The 20,251-nt window shown below is 34.3% G+C and overlaps 1 protein-coding gene and 1 pseudogene across 2 annotated transcripts; one reads left to right on the top strand and one right to left on the bottom strand.

Moving 5' to 3' along the window:
• The first annotated feature begins 789 nt into the window (after nucleotides 1-789).
• LOC126733349 (mechanosensitive ion channel protein 1, mitochondrial) lies at nucleotides 790-13,263 on the top strand. Of its 2 annotated transcripts, XM_050436596.1 has the most exons (7): nucleotides 790-968; nucleotides 1,157-2,016; nucleotides 2,122-2,399; nucleotides 3,058-3,158; nucleotides 3,834-3,941; nucleotides 5,185-5,406; nucleotides 12,791-13,263. In XM_050436596.1, exons 2-7 carry the CDS (start codon nucleotides 1,244-1,246, stop codon nucleotides 12,902-12,904), a joined length of 1,596 nt encoding a protein of 531 aa, XP_050292553.1. In that variant the 5' UTR covers nucleotides 790-968; nucleotides 1,157-1,243; the 3' UTR covers nucleotides 12,905-13,263. The 2 variants fall into 2 exon arrangements, with proteins under 2 accessions (XP_050292553.1, XP_050292554.1); XM_050436597.1 differs by lacking the exon at nucleotides 790-968 and having other exon boundaries at nucleotides 1,003-2,016.
• A 2,468-nt stretch (nucleotides 13,264-15,731) lies between these two features.
• Nucleotides 15,732-16,730, bottom strand: LOC126690033 (chitinase 1-like; annotated as a pseudogene).
• Nucleotides 16,731-20,251: the final 3,521 nt, after the last annotated feature.

The following is a 20,251-nucleotide window of genomic DNA, read 5'->3' as shown; positions in this document are numbered from 1 at the left end:
GGTTTTTATTTTATATTATTTTAAATTGACGAGTACCTTGTAATTCATGGCTTTCTCAAGTTTGAATACCCCCCACCCCCACCCCCCCCCCCCCCCCCCCCCCTATTTTTTTTTTTTTTTTTTTTTTTTTTGTAACTAATTAAAAGAGGTCTGCTATCATATGCACGTATAACTTGCTACTAAAAACTAAAAAAATATGTATTCGAGATGCCATCATTTGTAACTCAATACTAAAAAATACGTGTTTTTGTCAAGAGTTTTGTAATTCAATTGATGCATTATAATGTTTTTAATAAAGATGTTCAGGTTCAAATTTCTCCACTCAACTATCAAATTACGAAAAGAAAAAAAAAAAAAAAGTACTTTTTGAAATACTAAACTTGAGAATTACCGACTAGTAATTTATGTTAAACATATTATCGGCATTGCCCACAAAATGATAAAAACAATGACATTTGAGTTATGTATGTTAGATCTAAATCAATCAATAAATAAATAATAAAAGGTTGATCATGCCTAGGAAAGTACTTACTCCAAACGTTTTTCCTTTTGAGAAACGTTTTAGCTTTTTTTTTTTTTTTTTTTTTGAGAAACACGAATTTTTAGCATGATTGGCTACATTTTGTTACCTTTTCTATTATACAAACTTTAATACAAGTGCTCTATTGTTACTGCTGAGTCGCTGAACCTAAAATTTGGTGAAAAAATATTGTAACAACTCTTATTAAAAAAAAAAAAAAAGTAAAAATATTTAAAAACTCTAATAGAAAGGGAAAAAAGAAAAAAAAAATCTTGGCTTGTTTGTTACTAAGGAAAAAAGAAAAGAAAAGAACTTCATGGAATGTCTGAAACCGAAATAGTCTCTCTATGTGACTTGTACATTCCTAGATATGGATAGTGACAGTCATAGTGACAGTCCTACCACTCTGTATCTCTCGGTGTGGGTTTCGGCGATGGGTTTAATAAAGGTGAGTCAATATATATAATGCAATATTAGAGAGACTTTTGATTCATTTTCCCATCACCCAAACTAGGGTTTAGGGTTTATCTAGCTTAGATGCGATTTTGTTGTTGTTATTGGTTCTTTGAATTTCTGATAGTTGAAAATAGTTTTGCTGAATTTCCTTCTGCACACTGTATTATTCACTCACTGCAGGTTTGAGATTCCTCTTGTTATAACTTCCGTATATTTCGTTTTACGCACAATGTCAATGTCTTTGTAAACTCCTCTCAAGTAGTAACAATGGCTGGAGTAAGGGTTACCCTTTTGAGATTGCTGCATAATTCGGCCAATCCCTTTTCAAAAATGCGATCTTTTCGATCATACAACAACTCTGACATGAGAATTTCTTCATCATTGCAAGCTTTTGTGAAAGAATCACAGTCCCCTGAAACTTTGACAAATACCCATTTTAAAACACTGGGTTCTCAGTCTCTTCTTTATACCCAATGTTACAAGACCAAACCCATTACTGCATTTTCACCTACCTTGTCGAATTTGCACCTCCTACATAATAGCCCTCTTATTTTGATCAGCCCCTTTTCAAATTATCGGTCATATTCATGGTCTTCTGGTAGCAAAGCTGATAAAGCTGGAGTTCCCACTGCTTCTGGTGCAAGTGGAGTGGATGGTAGTGGTAATGATGTTTTTGGAAGTGATTTTGTTGATAAGGTTAAAGATGCTTGGCAGACTGCAGTTGATGCGGGAACTTATACTGCGCAAAAGGCTAAAGAAGCTTCTGATGAACTGATCCCCTATACTCATCAATTACTTGATTCACATCCCTATCTGAAAGATGTAATTATTCCATTTGGTGGTACTTTTGCTGGTACTATATTGGCTTGGTCGGTTATGCCTAGGCTTTTGAGGAGATTTCACAAGTATGCTACGCAAAGTCCTGCTGCTTCACCAACTGGAAGCGTCTCTTGGGAGCAAGTTCCATACGAAAGAACTATTTGGGGTGCTTTGGAGGATCCAGTGCGATATCTAATTACCTTTATGGCATTTTCACAAATGTTAGTGGTTCCAGGTTCAAGATATGTCTTCTAATCGTATTTTCATTTGCATTTTGTATCATGTGTTTTGTTTTGTAGCACAATCATGATGACTTTGATGTTCAGGGTTGTAATGGTCGCACCAACCACTATGGCATCACAGTACCTTGGACAGGCATGGAGGGGTGCAGTTATTCTTTCATTTGTATGGTTTTTGCATCGATGGAAGTCGAATGTGTTTACTCGTATGTTGGCAACTCAGAGTGCAGTGGGTATTGATAGGGACAAGTTGCTGGCTTTTGACAACCTTTCATCTGTTGGTCTATTTGTGATTGGTATAATGGCTTTAGCTGAGGCTTGTGGGGTTGCTGTGCAATCTGTTCTGACTGTTGGTGGCATAGGAGGTGAGTGTTAGCTGTCTATATGCTATGTTCTTTGTTTCCAATTCATATATGATAATTTGCAGGATCTTATAGTAAATATAATAAATCAGCATAAAATAAACTTAAGTTTTGGTTACTATAACCTTTATGTCTCTCTCTCTCTCTCTTTCTCTCTCTCTCTCTCTATATATATATAGTTATAAGTACTATAGTCTGTAACCTTTATGTCTCTTATACTTGATCAACTGTTGTTTTGGAAATGCTACAGCTTGCTAATATGCACATTATAATCTTCTGGTTTTCAGACAATAGTTTGAAGTGACACGTGTCCAGAGGCTTTGGAACCCTTGACCTTAAAACCTCTGCCCTATTCTTAAAGGGAGGAGGTGCCATTTGAGCTGGAACTCATTGGCATTTGGCGACTCTATTTCTTTCTATGTCTCTGATGTGTTGCAGGCATTACTGCATTGTAATTGGATGTGCCTCTTCTCTTATGCGTCTCTCTGTTGCGAAATTTGGCAGTTAATAACTGACAATTCACTAAATTTGGAAAAGAAAACCATTTTTTGGAATGGTAGTAGTTGTAGTTGAAAACCATTTTTTGGAATGGTAGTAGTTCTTGTTCTTGAGTCTTTGCAAGTGTTGCTTAAAATAATTAATACCTTATGCAATTATGCAGGAGTTGCTACTGCTTTTGCTGCCAGAGATATCCTTGGGAATGTACTCAGTGGGTTAGCTTTGCAGTTTTCAAAGCCATTTTCACTTGGAGATAAAATAAAAGTATTATCTTGAATTCTTCTTTATTGCACATAGAATTCATTGATCTCATTCAATTTCTTTCAGAAGGAAAAACTGTTTTCTCAAGCATACCCTGTCTGTCATTTTATTAAGAAAACATGCACTGACTCCAATTGAACTTTCTTAATTTGCAGAACCGACTTGAACATAGATTTAAATCTAGTTATCCACTTAAATGCTCTGTCTCTGCTTAAAAACATAAGTTCCCTGGATGTCCTGATTCAAAATTTCAAAATTTGATACCTGAATTTATTTATTTAGAGGTTTTTGTTTGGTGAATGCTTTCCAACTCTGTTTTTGATGCATCAGAGTATAAGAGAGAATAGTTTGACAATTATTACTAAATGGCTCATCACATGATTAATGAGGATATATAGTTTTTGCCTGGCCACAGTTCAACCCATGATTTTAATTATTCATTTGGTCATCACATCTTTCATAGAATGCAAATGTGTAATCTTTCGGCAATCTGTATAATGTTTTTTTGGTCATTTGTCTGTGGAGTGGAAGAGAATCTATATTTTTGGAACATTTGTTATAACAACCTTGGGCAAGTCTGTATATATTTGAGTGATATATCTAATTTTATCTTTTCACTTATTTGATATATACATTTTCCTTCTCATTTGGAGTTGTTGACAAATTTACGTTTTGCAGGCTGGTAATGTAGAAGGTCAAGTGGTGGACATGGGACTCACTACCACATCACTATTAAATGCTGAAAAGTTTCCAGTCATAGTTCCAAATTCTCTTTTTTCCAGTCAGGTGGGTGCTTTTTCTTGTTTTCCTTCTTTCTTCTTTCTCTGCAACTTGTCAAGTGCATTATCATTACACTGCACTTATGCATGGACACACATAAAACTGAAAGCTATAAATCGTGATGATCTTAGGCATTGTTGAATCATATAATCGGTCCATATACTGATCAATGCCTTCTAGTGCTAATGGATCCATGATTTGGACCTGACACTTAAATTGAGGGACTTCAAGTTCCCTCATATTAACCAAGTTTAGTCCATTTCTACTTGTATTTTTGATGCATGGTACACTATTCTTTTGAGCATTTATCCTTTCAACCGGTGGGTATTCTCCGGGAAGATGGACCTTGAATGCCTGCTAGAATTTGATACACAATCTAGCTCGCGATCAATTGACCAATTTGCAAATTACTTCGCCATTACTGTTGGAAGTTGTTCCTTTGGTGTTTTTTTCTGAGTTAAAAGATCATGAATTCTATCAGTATTATTTTCTGGAAATGACTTTCCTAAGTCACCGTATTGTTATGATGACTGCTGTTCTTAAAGAAGGTTCCTTAGATAGCGAATCACCTATTGTTAAAAAATTTATAAAACAACCCCTGCAAAGTATTAACAGTTAAAGAAGTAATCAATGCTGATGCAGTTGGTGATTGCAAGAGTATAAAAAAGGAGATCTATTGATTCGGTAATATCTTATATAGCATCATGTGGTTATGTGACTTGCTTCTCCGGATTCTTTGCCACTCATGGGTACTACCACAGATATGCCAATAAATTGTTGTCCTATGTTTATTAATTATCTAGATAGCGCCCTTTTGCATACATTCTTTTTGCAATACTTCATTATGGCTAAATTCTCTAATGATCGTTATGATATGCATACAATTATTTGGGTATCTTGTCTATAAATATTTGATGGTCCATTTTCAATCTAAATTGCATTTGTTCCTGAATCATGTGCGTGCACTCAGTCTTAGATGTTTTGCACAGTGATATACCCTTTACGTGAAAAAAAAAAAAAGGTGATGTATCCTCTCTCTCTCTCTCTCTCTCTCTCACACACACACACACACACACAAACACAACACATACAGACAAGCCCTTGCATGGATGCTCATACATGCCTATCAAATGGCTGTTATTTATTATTATTGTTTAGACAGTGTTCTTATTTATCTGCTCCAGTATATCATCATTTACCATAACTTTTGGCTATGAGAATGTTAGTATCTGTCTTGTAAAATTTGTAGGTGATTGTGAACAAGTCACGTGCCCAATGGCGTGCCATGGTCACCAAGATCCCCTTGCAAGTTGATGATTTGGACAAGATTCCCCTTATAACAAATGATGTAAAGAGTATGCTAAGATTGAACTCGAAAGTTTTCCTGGGTATGGAGGCCCCTTATTGTTTTCTCTCTCGAATTGAAAGTTCTTTCGCTGAATTAACCCTTGGATGCAATCTCAAACATATGGTAAATTTTTACACCCTCACCATTTCACTTTGTTGGTAAATGAATTATGGTACTAGAAAGCTTTTGTTTGTCCCTTTTAATAATGAAAATTACTTTTAACGCATGTCCAAAGTTCCACATAACTTGATGAATTAGAAATCAAACAACATACAAGCAAAAGAAAAAGGAAAACAGTTTGAATCTTTCTTTCAGATTAGATATGACGTAGGCTTTTCAGATAAAACCATAATGTTCTCACTCTATTAATTTTGTTCTGCTTTAGTATCTAGCTAGGAGTTTTTAATACCATATTTATGTTACACATCAGAATGCATGGCTAAATCAGGTTGTTTCTAACTAATTGTCGCATTTGAAGTTGTTGTATTAGCATGAGTAGCTGAGCTTGATTTATGTTCAGATAGCTGTTGTCAAATTCCAAATTATGCAACATATCAATTCAGCCTTTGGTTTATTTTGTCTGATGAATATGGAAATAGAAAAGTTTCATCTTGCATTATTTGGCACTTTGGTTCTTTGAATTAAACGAACTGTTTATTTTTCTCTTAATCTTTTAGGTATTCATTTATTGAAAAACTGCAAATTTAGTTCAATTTTTTAGGGGGCCTTTTTGGCTAGGCACAAATTTTAAATAATGTATTTGGGAAATAAGGAAATGACAATGAACTCCAAACTTTTGAAGAAAGTGACTGTTCCCTCGCTAACTTTTGTGATAAACGTAATAGATATGACGAATTTTGATGCCAGAGCAAAATTGGTGAAATTGGCAACTAAGTTCCTTGAATACATTGAGGATTTTGATGCCTAGAAGTTAATAATAAGTTGGCCTTTGTGGTATTTATATTTCAATCTAAATTTTGTTTCAAAATTTTTATTTGACTTTGGAGTATGTGGAATGCATCTTGTATTTTTTATTTTATTTTATCAGTAAGTTAATAGCTTTATTAATAGAAAAAGAAGATAGAAAGGCCAAGCACTAAGTACACAGGGAGTATACTAAGGACACACAAGAAAAAGAAAACAAAAGAAACTGGCAGCACGATAACTTAGACCATATATAAGCTGCAGATTTGCATCTAGTATTAATATTGTTTAGTAAATTGTGTCTTGGATTGTCTTAGACTCTACATGGTAAGTTGTCTTGGAAACTATCTAGTATTTATTATGTGTCTTTGGAAGCCATCTACATGGTAAGTTGTCTTAGTACTCCCCCATGGGTTTTTTGGAAGTTCAAGGGGGTTGCGGCAAGGTGATCCTCTGTCCCCTTTGTTATTTGTGTTGGTTATGGAAGCCATCGGTAAAATGTTGGATAAGGCTGTCCATGAAGGTCGTTTGTCAGGTTTTAATGTAGGTGTTTCTGCTGGAAGATCTTTGATGGTTTCCCATCTCCTTTTCGTTGATGATACTCTAATTTTTTGTGATGCTAATATTGATCAAATGCTGATTCTCCATATGGTGCTCATTTGGTTTGAGACTGTGTTTGGTCTGAAGGTAAATTTAGGTAAGTCTGAGTTGGTGGTTGTGGGAACAGTTCATAACATGGATTTTTTGGTGGCTGTTTTAGGCTGCAAGTAAGGGTTTCTCCCAATGAAATATTTGGGTCTCCCTTTGGGGGCAAAATTTAAGGACAAGTCAATTTGGAACCCAATTCTAGAGAAGATGGAAAGAAAATTAGCAAGTTGGAAAAAATTATATTTATCCAAGGGAGGTAGAGTCACTTTAATTAAAAGCACTCTTTTTAATCTTCCCACTTACTCTCTTTCTTTATTCCCTATTCCTACTTCGGTGGCCAACCAAATTGCTAGACTCCAGCGAGATTTTTTGTGGGGTGGCCTTGGAGATGAGCCTAAATTTCATCTGGTTGACTGGTCTACGGTGTGTACTCCGCTTGCTTAAGGTGGGTTGGGGATTAGGAACTTGAGAACTTTCAATGTAGCTTTATTAGGGAAGTGGTTATGGAGATTTGGGCATGAAAGGGATGCTCTTTGGCGTCAAGTGATAGAGGTGAAGTATGGTTGTGATTGGGGTAGTTGGTGTTCTAGCTCTTCCTCTGGTCCATATGGAGTCAGTTTGTGGAAAAATATTAGAAGGGGGTGGCACTCTTTATCTTGGTTCTTTATGTTTGAAATTGGAGATGGTTCAAAAGTGCAGTTTTGGCTAGATAATTGGTGTGGTTCTTCTTCTCTCGCTGACTGCTATCCTGAATTATTTAGGATTTGTCGTAGCAAAGAGGCAAGTGTGGCAGATCTAATAAGGTTCACCAATAGTGTCCTCCATTGGGAGATTCATTTTTGTAGGGATGTGCATAATCGGGAATTGGAAGCTTTTAGGAGCTTTATCAATACCATTTATTGCACTCCTATAAGGGGGTTGGGGGAGGATAAGAGATGTTGGCTGCCTTGTAAGAGTAAGGGGTTCACGGTTAGTGCATACTATCATCTTCTAGTTGGCCATAGTGAGCAGTTTTTCCCTGGGAAAAGCATTTGGAAGCAGAAGATTCCCTCTAGAGTGGCTTTCTTTGTTTGGACCGCTGCCTTGGGGAAATTTCTGACAATTGACAATTTAAGGAAAAGAAAGGTTTGCATTTTGGATTGGTGTTATATGTGCAAATGTAATTGTGAAACTGTTGACCATCTTTTCCTTCATTGCCCGGTTGCTTTGGAGTTGTGGGATATGGTGTTTGGTTTATTTGGAGTTTATTGGGTTATGCCAATGTCTGTCATTGGGCTATTTGCTTGCTGGCAAGGTCGATTTGGTCACCATCGTAATGGAGATATTTGGATGGTTGTTCCTCATTGTTTGATGCGGTGCATTTGGAAGGAGAGAAATAGTAAGTGTTTTGAAGACATTGAGCGTTCCATGCCTGACATCAAGCTTCTATTTTTTAGAACTTTATTGGACTGGTTCTTTGTGTGGAGGAACCATCTTTTTTCTTCTATTTTGGATTTACTTGATTTTTGTAATGTTCGTTCTTGATTAGTTCAACCCTGTATACCCCCTGTGTACTTGGGTGTCTCTTTTTTTTTTTTTTTTTTTTTTTTTTTTATCAATGAATCTTTATTACTTATCAAAAAAACAAAAAAATTATGTGTCTTTGACTTCCAATCTTTGTATTCTTTTTATACATATCACTTATCAAAAGGTATTTTCTTATAAAATATCAATGAAAATATGACTAAGGTAGGCTATCTCTTACAAAAAAAACTTTGATTATTCCTAGAATTACTCCCTTGTTTTGCCTTTTTAGGGTTTATCTTCTGTTTTACAGCAAAGCCATCAACTTTGCTGCCTTATTAGGACTGAATGAGTAGGTAGTAGAGCATTAATCAATCCATGGATTTAGGTTGAAAGATATTAAACTTCAACTTTAAGTCTATATTTCTAAGACTTGATGAAGTAGATGTTTGTATGGGAATTTCTAAAAGGAATCTCTTTATTTCTAGGGCTTTCTAAGAAGAGTAAGAAGTGAAAAGAATTAGAATCCTATTGTTCAAGTTTCTGACAAAAAGGTATTTTCAATTTTTTTTTTCCATCTCTTGACTTAGAGATTGATTGGGATTCACCTCCTATCTATGACAAGGAGATTCTAGATGATCTTATGTCTCAATCTTTTATAGTCTATAAAAACGTTTCAATTGTTCAAGAATCTCTAGAGCTAAAAGGGTGAAATTGGCAATTGAGTTGCTTGAATACATTGGGGATTTTTTTTTTTTGGAGAATGAATACATTGAGGATTTTGATACCTAGAAATCAATAATAAGTTGGCCTTTGTGGTATTAGTGTTGCTATTTTAAGTTTTGATTTGAAAATTGTGTTTGACTATCTAGTTAGTGAAGTATGTGAGAATGTGTCTAGTATTCGTATTATTTATTAAGTTGTGTCTTGGTGTGTCTTAGACTACTTCGTAAGCAGTCTTGGAAACTATTTTCTATTTATTGTGTGTTTTCGACTAGTCAATCTTTGTAATCCTGTATAAATATTAATGATAACTATTCAAGTTATTTTTGAGAGAGGTCAGTTCAAGAAAAGTTTAAATGCAACCTTTATCTTCTTAATTCCCAAAATGTCAGATGCAGCAAAGGTGAAAGATTTTCGGCCTATTAGTTTGATAGGGACGGTTTACAAAATTATTGCTAAAGTATTGGTTAATAGGTTGAAAGAGGTGACCGGGGATGTTATTTCGGAGTCTCAAAATGCTTTCGTTAAGAATAGGTAGATTCTAAACTCATGTCTCGTTGCAAATGAATGTTTGGACAGTAGGTTGAGATCAGGAATTCTGGGGGTGTTATGCAAGTTGGATGTGGAGAAGGCTTACGATCATGTGAACTAGGGTTTCCTAATGTATATGCTTGAGCGGCTTGGGTTCCTAGAAAAATGGAGAAAATGGATTTTTTACTGTTTATCCACGGTCAAATTCTCAGTTCTGATTAATGGAGCTCCATGTGGTTTCTTTGAGAATTATATAGGCTTATGACAAGGTGATCCTTTGTCTTCATTATTATTTGTTGTTGTTATGGAGGCAGTTAGCAAAATGATGGATAAGGCAATGACGGAAGGTCGATTGTTCGGATTTAGTGTGGGTACCTCCACAGGTGATCACTTATAGGTATCTCATCTTCTCTTTGCAGATGATACGTTGGTTATGTGCGATGCTGATTTCGATCAGATGCTGTTCTTACGCTTGATTTTGTCATGGTTTGAGATTGTATCGGGATTGAAAATTAATTTGGATAAGTCTGAACTAGTTCCTGTGGGAGTGGTTCTAGGTTTTGAGATGCTAGTAGATGAGTTGGGTTGTAAGCAGGGCTCACTTCCTATGAAATATTTAGGCCTTCCATTGGGTGCAAAATGGAAAGATAGAGCAGTTTGGAATCCCATCATCGAGAAGGTGGAAAGGAGGTTAGCAGGATGGAAAAGATTGTATCTATCCAAAGGGGGGAGACTTACTCTCATAAAAAGTACTCTATCCAATTTACCTATTTATCTCCTTTCTCTTTTTCCAATTCCAACAGATATAGCATATCGTATAGAACAACTTCAATGAAATTTTCTTTGGGGTGGTCTGGGAGATGTTTCTAAACATTACTTGGTGAATTGGTCCAAGGTATGCTCTCCTATCCAGTCTGGGGGTCTAGCAATTCAAAACTTGAGATACTTTAATGAAGCATTATTGGGAAAATGGTTGTGGAGATATGGGTATGAGAGAGAAGCGCTATGGAGAAGGGTTGGCTAAATATGGAGCTGAGGAGGGAGATTGGTGCTCTAATTCTGTTCCAGGCTCCTATGGGGTGAGTTTATGGAAAACTATTAGTAGTGGTTGGTCCACTTTTTCTTGCTACATTCAGTTTCAGATTGGAAATGGGACTAGAGTGAAATTTTGGCATGATGTCTGGTGTGAGGATAATCCTTTGAGTATGTGTTTTCCAGATTTATTCAAAATCAGTAATGATAAGGAGGCTTATGTGGCTGATCTCATGTAGTTTCCTAATGGGGTTCTTTTTTGGGACTTAGAATTCCTACGAGAAACTCATGATAGGGAATCAGATTCTTTGTTTGTTTTTTGGAATGTTATATATGGAGTCTCATTGAGAGGTATTGGTGAGGATAAGATATGTTGGACACCTGCTAAGAGCAAGGGTTTTGAGGTAAGTAGTTACTATCAGGCTTTGTTGGGTGTATGAACTCAATCCTTCCCTTGGAGAAGTATTTGGAAGCAAAAGGTTCCTTCCAGAGTTGCATTTTTTGTTTGGACTGTAGCTTTAGGAACGATCTTGACTATTGATAATTTACGTAAGAAGAAGGTGTTGATTCTAGATTGGTGTTATATGTGCAAAAGTAATGGAGAATTGGTAGATCATCTTTTACTACATTGTCCTATTGTTTATGAGTTGTGGTCTATGGTGTTCACCTTGTTTGGTATCCACTAGGCAATGCCAAAGACTGTAGTTAAGCTCCTTGCTTGTTGGCAAGGAAATTTTGGTCATTATCGTAATGGTGTTATTTGGATGGCTGTCCCTCATTGTTTGATATGATGCATTTGGCGGGAGAGAAACAATTGGTGTTTTGAAGATTCTGAAAGCACTATAGCTGATTTAAAACTTTTCTTCTTTAAAACTCTATCGGATTGGATGTCTATCATAAGAAGTCATTCTATTTTTTCGGTCTATGATTTGATAGATGCTTGTAATTTATGTATTTGATTATGTTGGTCCCTAACTGTATACTTCCTGTATACTTGGGTGACTCATTGAGTAGTAAGTTCTTGAATAAAATTTCCTTTACTTATCAAAAAAAATATATATATATTAATGATAATATTGAAAATATGAGGAAGATAGACCATACTAGTGATAGACTATCTTTTACAGAAAACTTTACTGGAAAATTACATTTTAAACAATACAGTCTAGGGCTTGTAACAAATTAAACTCTTATATTTCACAAAGTAACAAATTAAACTCTTATGTTTCACAAAGTAACAAATTAAACCCTATAGTTTCGAAAGTAACAAATTAAACCCGAAGTTTTAAAAAAATTGTCAGGGTGCAGCCTAGTGGTTAAAGGCTTAGAATGAATTGTAACCCAAACATTATGGGTTTGATCCCTACTAGAACTTTTCCTAGATTACCTGATGCATGGTTTTGGCAAGTAGGGTCGTGTATTCGTGGTTTACTCCCCAGGGATGGGTCCAGAGGGCCTAGCCTTAGTAAGGTTCCACATCATCAAAAAAAAAAAAAAAGTTTTAAAAATTAACAAATTAAAACTTACCCATTTAAGCGAAATCTCATTGTGTTTGGAATTTAATATGGATTGAGGGTTTAATTTGTTACTTTTGAAAATATTGGGTTTAATTTTTAATTTTTGGAAGCTCAGGGTTTAATTTATTACTTTTGAAAATGTACAGTTTAATTTGTTACTCTTAAAACTATTGGGTTCCCTAAACTATAGGGGTTAAAATATGATTTACCCAAACTTTAATTATTTCTGGGATTACTTAATTTTTAACCTTTTGGGCTTTATCAAAGAAATGTTAGTTTGCCTTTTAGTTATCTATTTTTCCAAAAACTAGGTCAACTGAGCTGCTTAATCGGGTTACTAAAAAAAAAAAATGCTTAATCAGGCAATTTAAGGTCAAAGTAAGTATTTAATCATGTTTGTTATGCTAATCACAAATTCTGTAAAACTTTGAGGGTCACTATTGTTTCCTTACACCTCCTGGAGGTTGGTGCAATTTTCCTTATGTTTGTTCTATAATCATCTTGCCTTGAATATTTGATTACTGTTCCTAATGTTTGGATCATCTCCCTTCCTAAGAATTTTACTGTGTTTTGGTATTTGTTTATTTATGAATGTCGCTTATTTACTAATAAAAAATGTTTGTGTATAGAGCAAAGATGAATTGCACTCTACGGAACAGGATCTTCTTCTGCAGTCTGTCCAGATAATTAAGAAGCACGGTGCTAGACTGGGTAGCACCTGGCAGGATACAACCAGTCAGTGATATGGCAAATTTAAAAAAAAAAAAAAAGAATCTTTTATGCGGGTATTGGATTGTTGTTTCTCTATCTGCTAACTTTACTCGGAAAATGTGAATATTTACAGAAATGAATCATGCAGTTTAAGATATGAAAAAATGAGTTGTGATGCAATGTCCAGTTTTCTCCCCTTTTTTGGGTCTAGATGTAATGCTTCATATCATGATTTTATGCTTTTGTGTAAAAAAAAGAGAGCTGTTCGTTTATAAAATGAAATGTGAAACTGGATTATATTCTTGTAAAGACATGGTGCTCGCACTTTCTTTGGTGTGATGCTTGCTCAAAGTCGACAAAATTGGAAGTTCAATTTATTATATTTTTTTCATTATTTGTTTTAAATTTGAGTGTTCCCCATCCCTTCCCAATAACAATTGGTAACAAGTTGTTTCTTGCAATGGTAAATCACCATTTAGATACATACAGTCAATAGAATCATTTTTACACGGTATTTTTTCATCTTTCTTCTTCCCCCCCCCCCCCCCCCCCCTTTTTTTTTTTCAATCTTTTAACAATATATCTTTTGGGACTAAGGCATGGTGGTGGATGTTGTTATTGTTGTAATATTGACAATATATCATCTTTACTCCTGATTTTGAAAATTTAAGTACAGAAATAGCATTGCAGGTCCCATGTTCTTGGGTAATTTTGACGACTCAATGAGGCTTGCAATTTTCAATTATCCAATTGATCATTGATTAATAAAATATTTGTTGAAAGATTGAATATGAAACTTCCATATTCAGAAAGGAAAGCTCTCAGTTTGTGACTCTTCCGTTGGTTGTGATTTTTCATCTAATGTTTCTCAAAAAACCATTTTTTACGGATATGTCTATGTCCCAAAAAAAAAAAAAAAATCTCTCCACAATTCTCTTGAGTGTTCACTCCCTGAGTCCCATCCTTCTACCTAAAAGTCTTCCATTCAAAGGTTGGCTAACAATGGTAATCAAGGTTGTTAGGATCTTGAGCTGGATCATAGGATCATACAAAATTGCAATCCCACGCCAAACTTACACGATTCAATTACAGATACATTAATTGGGCCTTTTCTTGTTATTAGTCCTTTATTGTGAACTCATGCAAAATGAAAAGGATTTGCTACCTGGTTCATAAAGTTCACAAAATGAAAAGGATGTGAAGCTTTTAAAGTAAACCCCTTTTCCTTCCATTACCAATGGCTATTTTTGCTGAAGTTGTAAGCTGGAGCTCTAAAAATCCTCATTCGTAAAGAATTGTTGCTACAACAACACTGTTAATCTGTTACCGTGCTATCATCTTAAGTATTTTATTTAGCTTTTTTTTTTTTTTTTTTAAATAAAAAAAAATATTAATGGTGAAAATATAGATCAAAATGAGCTTTGTTTGATGACAATTTACCGTTCGTTTAAATGTCCAGCGGCAATGTTTTCAAATATCTATTGTTAACAGGTATACAAATTATATTTTTAAAAAAAAGAAAAAAAAAATCATTCAAGTGGACACGCTTTAGTTGTTTTCCAAGCTATGTTATTATGGGTTTTGCTTTGCCACCAAATGAAAACTTGATCAAATTTAGCTTAGATAACTTATAACTCAGAGAGAGAGAGGAGTATACATAAGTTCAGATTGTTAATGCTGTTTTGGTTTACTAATTTATTTCCAAGCCTTTTTAGTTTTATTATTCTTTTCCTTTTTCTCTTTAATAATTCTTAAACTTGTCTTTCTCTTTCCTATGGATGATGGGTAACAAGTTATAAATTTTAAGTTTTTTTTTTTTTTGGGGTAGAAGTTTATTGGTAAGTTGTGTCAAATTTAATTTATTTTCTTTTATAAATAACTTGTGTCAAATTTAATTTTCTTTCAATGATTCTTTTTTATCTTTTACAAAAAATAAAATCTTAAATTTTTCTGTTTGATCCTACGATTTGATCCCACCCTCTCAACGATTCTAATAATTGCAATAGTAGTCTCTTTTTTTTTGAAAGGTGCAATAGTAGTCTCAGTTGAAGTATAACAAAGAGCCCAATAATTGATGGGATGTGTGCCTCTCCTTTTGACCATTCTCGATAAATTTAGCTAGAATCATACATAGTAATAAAAGAAAAAGGTAATCAATGAAGGGTTTCTAAATTTCCGAGTACTTTGATATAATAATAAGTAGGAATTTTTTTGGCCAAAGTTAGGGGATTGAGTTTTAAGGTGTAATTATAAGGTAACTTTAAAATAAATACTTATTTATATATTTTATTTATTTTGAGTTTAAATATAATAAGGAAGTTTTATAAATCCCTCTTTTTCCAAAAATTATCTTTAATGTTTGTCTTATTGGGAGTGTGCCCCTCAACGTGCTTGTGAGAGGCGTGCTTCATAAGATAGGTACATAAGATATTGTCTTCTCTTTTACACCCTCCAATAAAATGATGAAATGTAGGATTTTTTTTTTCTTTTCAAATATTACAATAAGCAATAATACAATTAAATTCTTTATTTGCTAAAACTTTTATGTAAAGAAAGAAAAAAAAATTTTGTTATAGCATCCAATTAGTGGAATTTTTGGAGCATCCAGTTATTTCTCTTGCAGAAAGAGTTAGTGGAATTTGTTTTTTATTTATTTATTATTTCTTTCTTATTTTGAGAGAACAGATGGGATCCAAGTCACAGTCCTTCTATCCTTGTTACTCTGTAGAAAATTATGTTCTGTTGCTAGACCTCAAGCTCAACATGGTGTATATTAGAGTTGAGCAAGAAGGCTTGAACAAGCAATAATCTCCAAACTTTAAAGTCATAACTTAACAATACATACTAACTACGAATGGATCACACACTAGTAGAGTTGAGCAAGAAAGCTTGTGATTTCCTCTCATATATAGTAGTAGTTATTGGTGGAAGAAGCATCAGCTGAGAAGATCATCACCCCATTAACTTCAAATCCATTTTCCTTCAAAAGATCCAAGGCTTCAAAAAATGCATCCCCTTGAATTTCTCTTCCATTAACTTCATAGCTAGGCAACAACTTATTCCTATCAAATTGCTCAGCTCGAAGCCTAAAGGCTTCCAAGTACCCTTTTGGGGTGCTAACCTTATCAGTATAGAATTGGTGGTTAACATAGTCGATGACACTTCCATAATTCTTGAAGAGCTCGATATAGGGTATAGCAGTGATGTAAAAGGGTGCAATGGTAGCTATGGATATAGCACTTTGGTTCTTCAACATGGTAATGAGCTCCCCCTATGCAGTAAGCAAAAGTTGAGTTGTGTTTTGGGAGGTTTTCATAGTCAATGTCAATGCCATCAAGATGGTATTTGATTGCTATGGATCGGAGGGATGAGAAAGCATTTGATAGTCAATGTAAAAGGGTGCAATGGTAGCTATGGATATAGCACTTTGGTTCTTCAACATGGTAATGAGCTCCCCTATGCAGTAAGCAAAAGTTGAGTTGTGTTTTGGGAGGTTTTCATAGTCAATGACAATGCCATCAAGATGGTATTTGATTGCTATGGATCGGAGGGATGAGAAAGCATTTGATATCCAAATTTGGGGTTCTACTGGATCATACCAGCGAATGACTTTTTGGCCAAGGCTCCAGTTTGAGAGGCTAGCTAAGGTTTTTACGTTGGAATGTTTGGCCTTGATGGCTGCAACCGAGGCTGGGGTTAATGTGTCTACCCAATATGGTGAGAATATGCCATTTTGAGTCTGGCCTGATGGGTTGCATCGATTGCAAAGCCAAGTATAAAATGGAAGTCGATGCCATCTTCAATTGGAACAGGATCAAACGTAATTGGAGTACCTGTGGCTCCTATGTACTCCATCATCACCTTCACATCTAAATCATAGAAAATGACTTAGAATATGTAAGGAGAATTAAGTAAAATTTAGTACAATTCTGACAATATTAAGTATAAACTCTTACGTAATAGTACAATGGATTAAATATTACACCTCATGAAACAAAGGATGTTACTTGTTGTTGGTATCAACTTCTTATTGATTTAAGTGCAGAAATGAACTCCTTTGAAAACGAAACAATATCATCTGAGTTTAAGATAGTTTTTGAAACTGGTAACTCTTACAATTTGGATTTTAAAAAGCAAGCAATAGCATGGTTTTCAAGGAACCACGTTGTAAAGGATTATTTTCCAATGGTCATATCTAGAAGATCCTTTAGTTAGTTTTAGAAGCCTTATTCTATGAAAAAGTTTTGTGTATCCTTATCTACTTACCGCAAATTTGTAGCATGCTCAAGGTGATTACAGCAACTTGGAGGAGAAAGATATGAAGCCAGATCATCCTTGTGTTGTTTGTGGAATTGAATTGTGAAGACCAAGAAATTCTTTTTTTTTATTTTTTTGATAAGTAGTGAGGACCAAGAAATCAATTCTAATTTATATAGTTTCTCTACTTGCTAGTGCCTAGTAAGCCGGCCTAAGTCTGATTTTAGAAGTCGGAAAGACTACGGATCTTTCATGTGTAGACAACTTATGTAGGTTAGAATATGTCAACTGTCAACGCTAACTTATTTGCCTGTTTTTGACACCAACAATGTTTTTGCTAACGCTTCAATATTTCCTAGGAATTAGCATCATCTTTTCTAGCCGTCCACAATTCTATGACCAAGATTGAGATTATGCTAGGAAGATTGTCAAAATGTCTAAAACTAGGACGTGGCCACGACAAATTGGCAGTCTCAACTCTCAAGGAGTCAAGAAGATGCCTTCTATGAAAATAAGACTAGAGTCATAACATGTTTTCTAATAAAATTCACAACTGTGAAGTCATTAATGGTGAATGATAAAGTTGTGATAAAATAGTGAGCCTTTATAACAAGTAATAAACCTATCAACTCATAAACTTTTCAAAATTTATTATGAAAATGTTGTGTTTATAATATTACTCTTTCAACGACAATTTGAGTGTTCATTGCCTCATAAAATAGCCTTTAAAATTTTTTATCAGTAATTTAATTTTGTAGAAAAGTATATGACTTTATTAATTAGTTTGCATTACGTTTAAAGAAACAATATTGAATTATGAAACTAACCTTGCGAGACTTTGTTTCATATTTCTTGTGAGTACACAACTTGCACCAATCGGTTTTTGTCCGCTTTGGGGAGCCATGGTTGCTCCAGAAGCTTATAAACCATGAGTGGGAGGGTTCTCCAACCGATGTGGGACTAAGGGTGTCAAGCCTCAAAGAAGGTGAAAATCCCAAAAGACCACACTCGGGGCCGAGGACAAAACCGTGAGGGACTGGCTCCCCAAAGCGGACAAAAACCGATTGGTGCGAGTTGTGTACTCACATTTCTTATATAGAAAATGCTAGAATTTCATTTTCATTTAACATTCTATATTATCTACTAGCTTATTTTGCTTAAATCACATTTTGTTTCACCCTTTTACAAATAAACAAAAAATTGGCGTTGCAAACTTTCTAATGGTAACTTATTTAAAACCAAACCAATGTTGGGAAGGCCATCAACTAAAAACACGAAGTGGGATGATTCATTGGTAAACTTTTTTTTTAAAGAGAGTTTCATCATATACGTCTACTCTTGATGATTGCTCTTTATCATCAAATCAAGACACAAATCAGTTTTGGTGTAGGCAGGGATCGAACCTCAGATTTCTTATTCAACTATCAGAGATTTTATCAGTTAAGCTAACTGGAACTCACAAAACTTTTTTGATGAACGATTCATCGGTTAACTTGGACTCTAGGCATAAAGGATCAACGGGTACAACCTTTGCATTTAAAATTGCTCCAAAAACTACGCACTAGATAATCCGAAAAACTATTATTTTCTTAAACTGTGTAAATTCTCTATGAGTTGGTCAAGTTAGTTTATTTATTTATTTAAGGAGCCTAAATTCTGACGATTTGGTCGGTTTTAGGAATTTTTTCTAGGGTGGTTATTAAGAAATTTAAATTATACAAAATATAATAAAAAGAGAACTTGAATATATTAACTTTACCAAAAAAAAAAAAATCAATCAAGTGTGCATTTGACAACACTTATTTTATTATTCAGCTTATTTTTACTACTATTCATTGCCCTACTGCACTTTTTGGTATTATTTATAGGTCTCATTGTATTATTTTAGTTAATTTTTACCTTTATCTACAGTACTTTCAGCAAAAAATTTTCAGTTTCAGCAAAATAAGCGGATCCCAAACAGACTCCAAATATATGAATTTTTACTATTTTCTTCTACAAACAAAATTTAAAAGCAAAAAGAGACTGTTAAGAAATTAAGTGAAAACTGAAAATGCTAACATTAAAGTGAAAAAGTGAAAAAGAGTCTGAAATGATAATAGAGAAGAGAAAAATTACTATTTTTTATGTTATTTGAGTTCATTTTTATTGTAATTTGAACACTTATTTATTTTTCTGTTTAAGGGGTTAAGGATTATGTTCAGGGTCAACCTTTTATTTTTTAGGCAAGTCTGTATGGTCCTGTGATTACCTGGCTGCTACTATGTGCAACTGCTCCTGGTACTCAGCCACTCAAGTTTTTACGGGTCATAACTATCTACTCGTTAAGTCAAATTGCACAACTTGATAAAATTGAAAAGTAGACTTCACAAGCTTTTCAATGACACTAATATCATTCAAAATAGAGATTATAAAGGGCACTAACTTTACCCCAAGAAATTGGACAATCGAAAAGGGAGAAATGGGGTAACTTGGGCAATGGGCAAGCTGAAAACAGCTTGTGCAACCTTTAGGCTGCACAAATTAGCCCAGGGATCAAAAGATTCAAAACATGCGAAGGGTGTCATTTTACTAGATTAAGGAAATTCTGTGTCCGTTTGGCATGATTAATTTTGTTAACTTATTTTAGTATTCAGCTTATTTTTTGTACTATTTAAGGGATACTGCACTTTTTAGTACTGTTCATGGGTTCCACTGTATATTTCAACTAACTTTTACCTTTATCTACATTACTTTCAACAAAAAAATTTTTGTTTCAGCAAAATAAGCGAATCTCAAACAAATCCTCTATGGATAAAATTGGACTGAGGAATTAATTAGATAGTAATGTGAAAGTTTAATTACTAAAATGAAAAAAAAAAAAAAAAGATATATTTTAGAAATAAAAATAACAATTCACCCAAGTTTAAAGGATGAAATTTGGATTTTTGTTAATTGATTGTATGGAAAGGCTTGTACCTCAATTAGCACCTCCTAGTTTTATTTTCAATGGAGATGCTGAAATCTCCCTCCCTATTTGTAATTATCATTTAAAAAAAAAAAATGCAAAAATACAATTTTGGATCTTACATTTTGGGGTTATTATCAATTAGGTCCCTACACTTCTTACATTTTTTTTGTAG

This window comes from Quercus robur, chromosome 6 (assembly GCF_932294415.1).
Source record: "Quercus robur chromosome 6, dhQueRobu3.1, whole genome shotgun sequence".
Classification (NCBI taxonomy): Eukaryota; Viridiplantae; Streptophyta; class Magnoliopsida; order Fagales; family Fagaceae; genus Quercus; species Quercus robur.
This window is presented reverse-complemented; position numbering and strand designations above follow the sequence as displayed.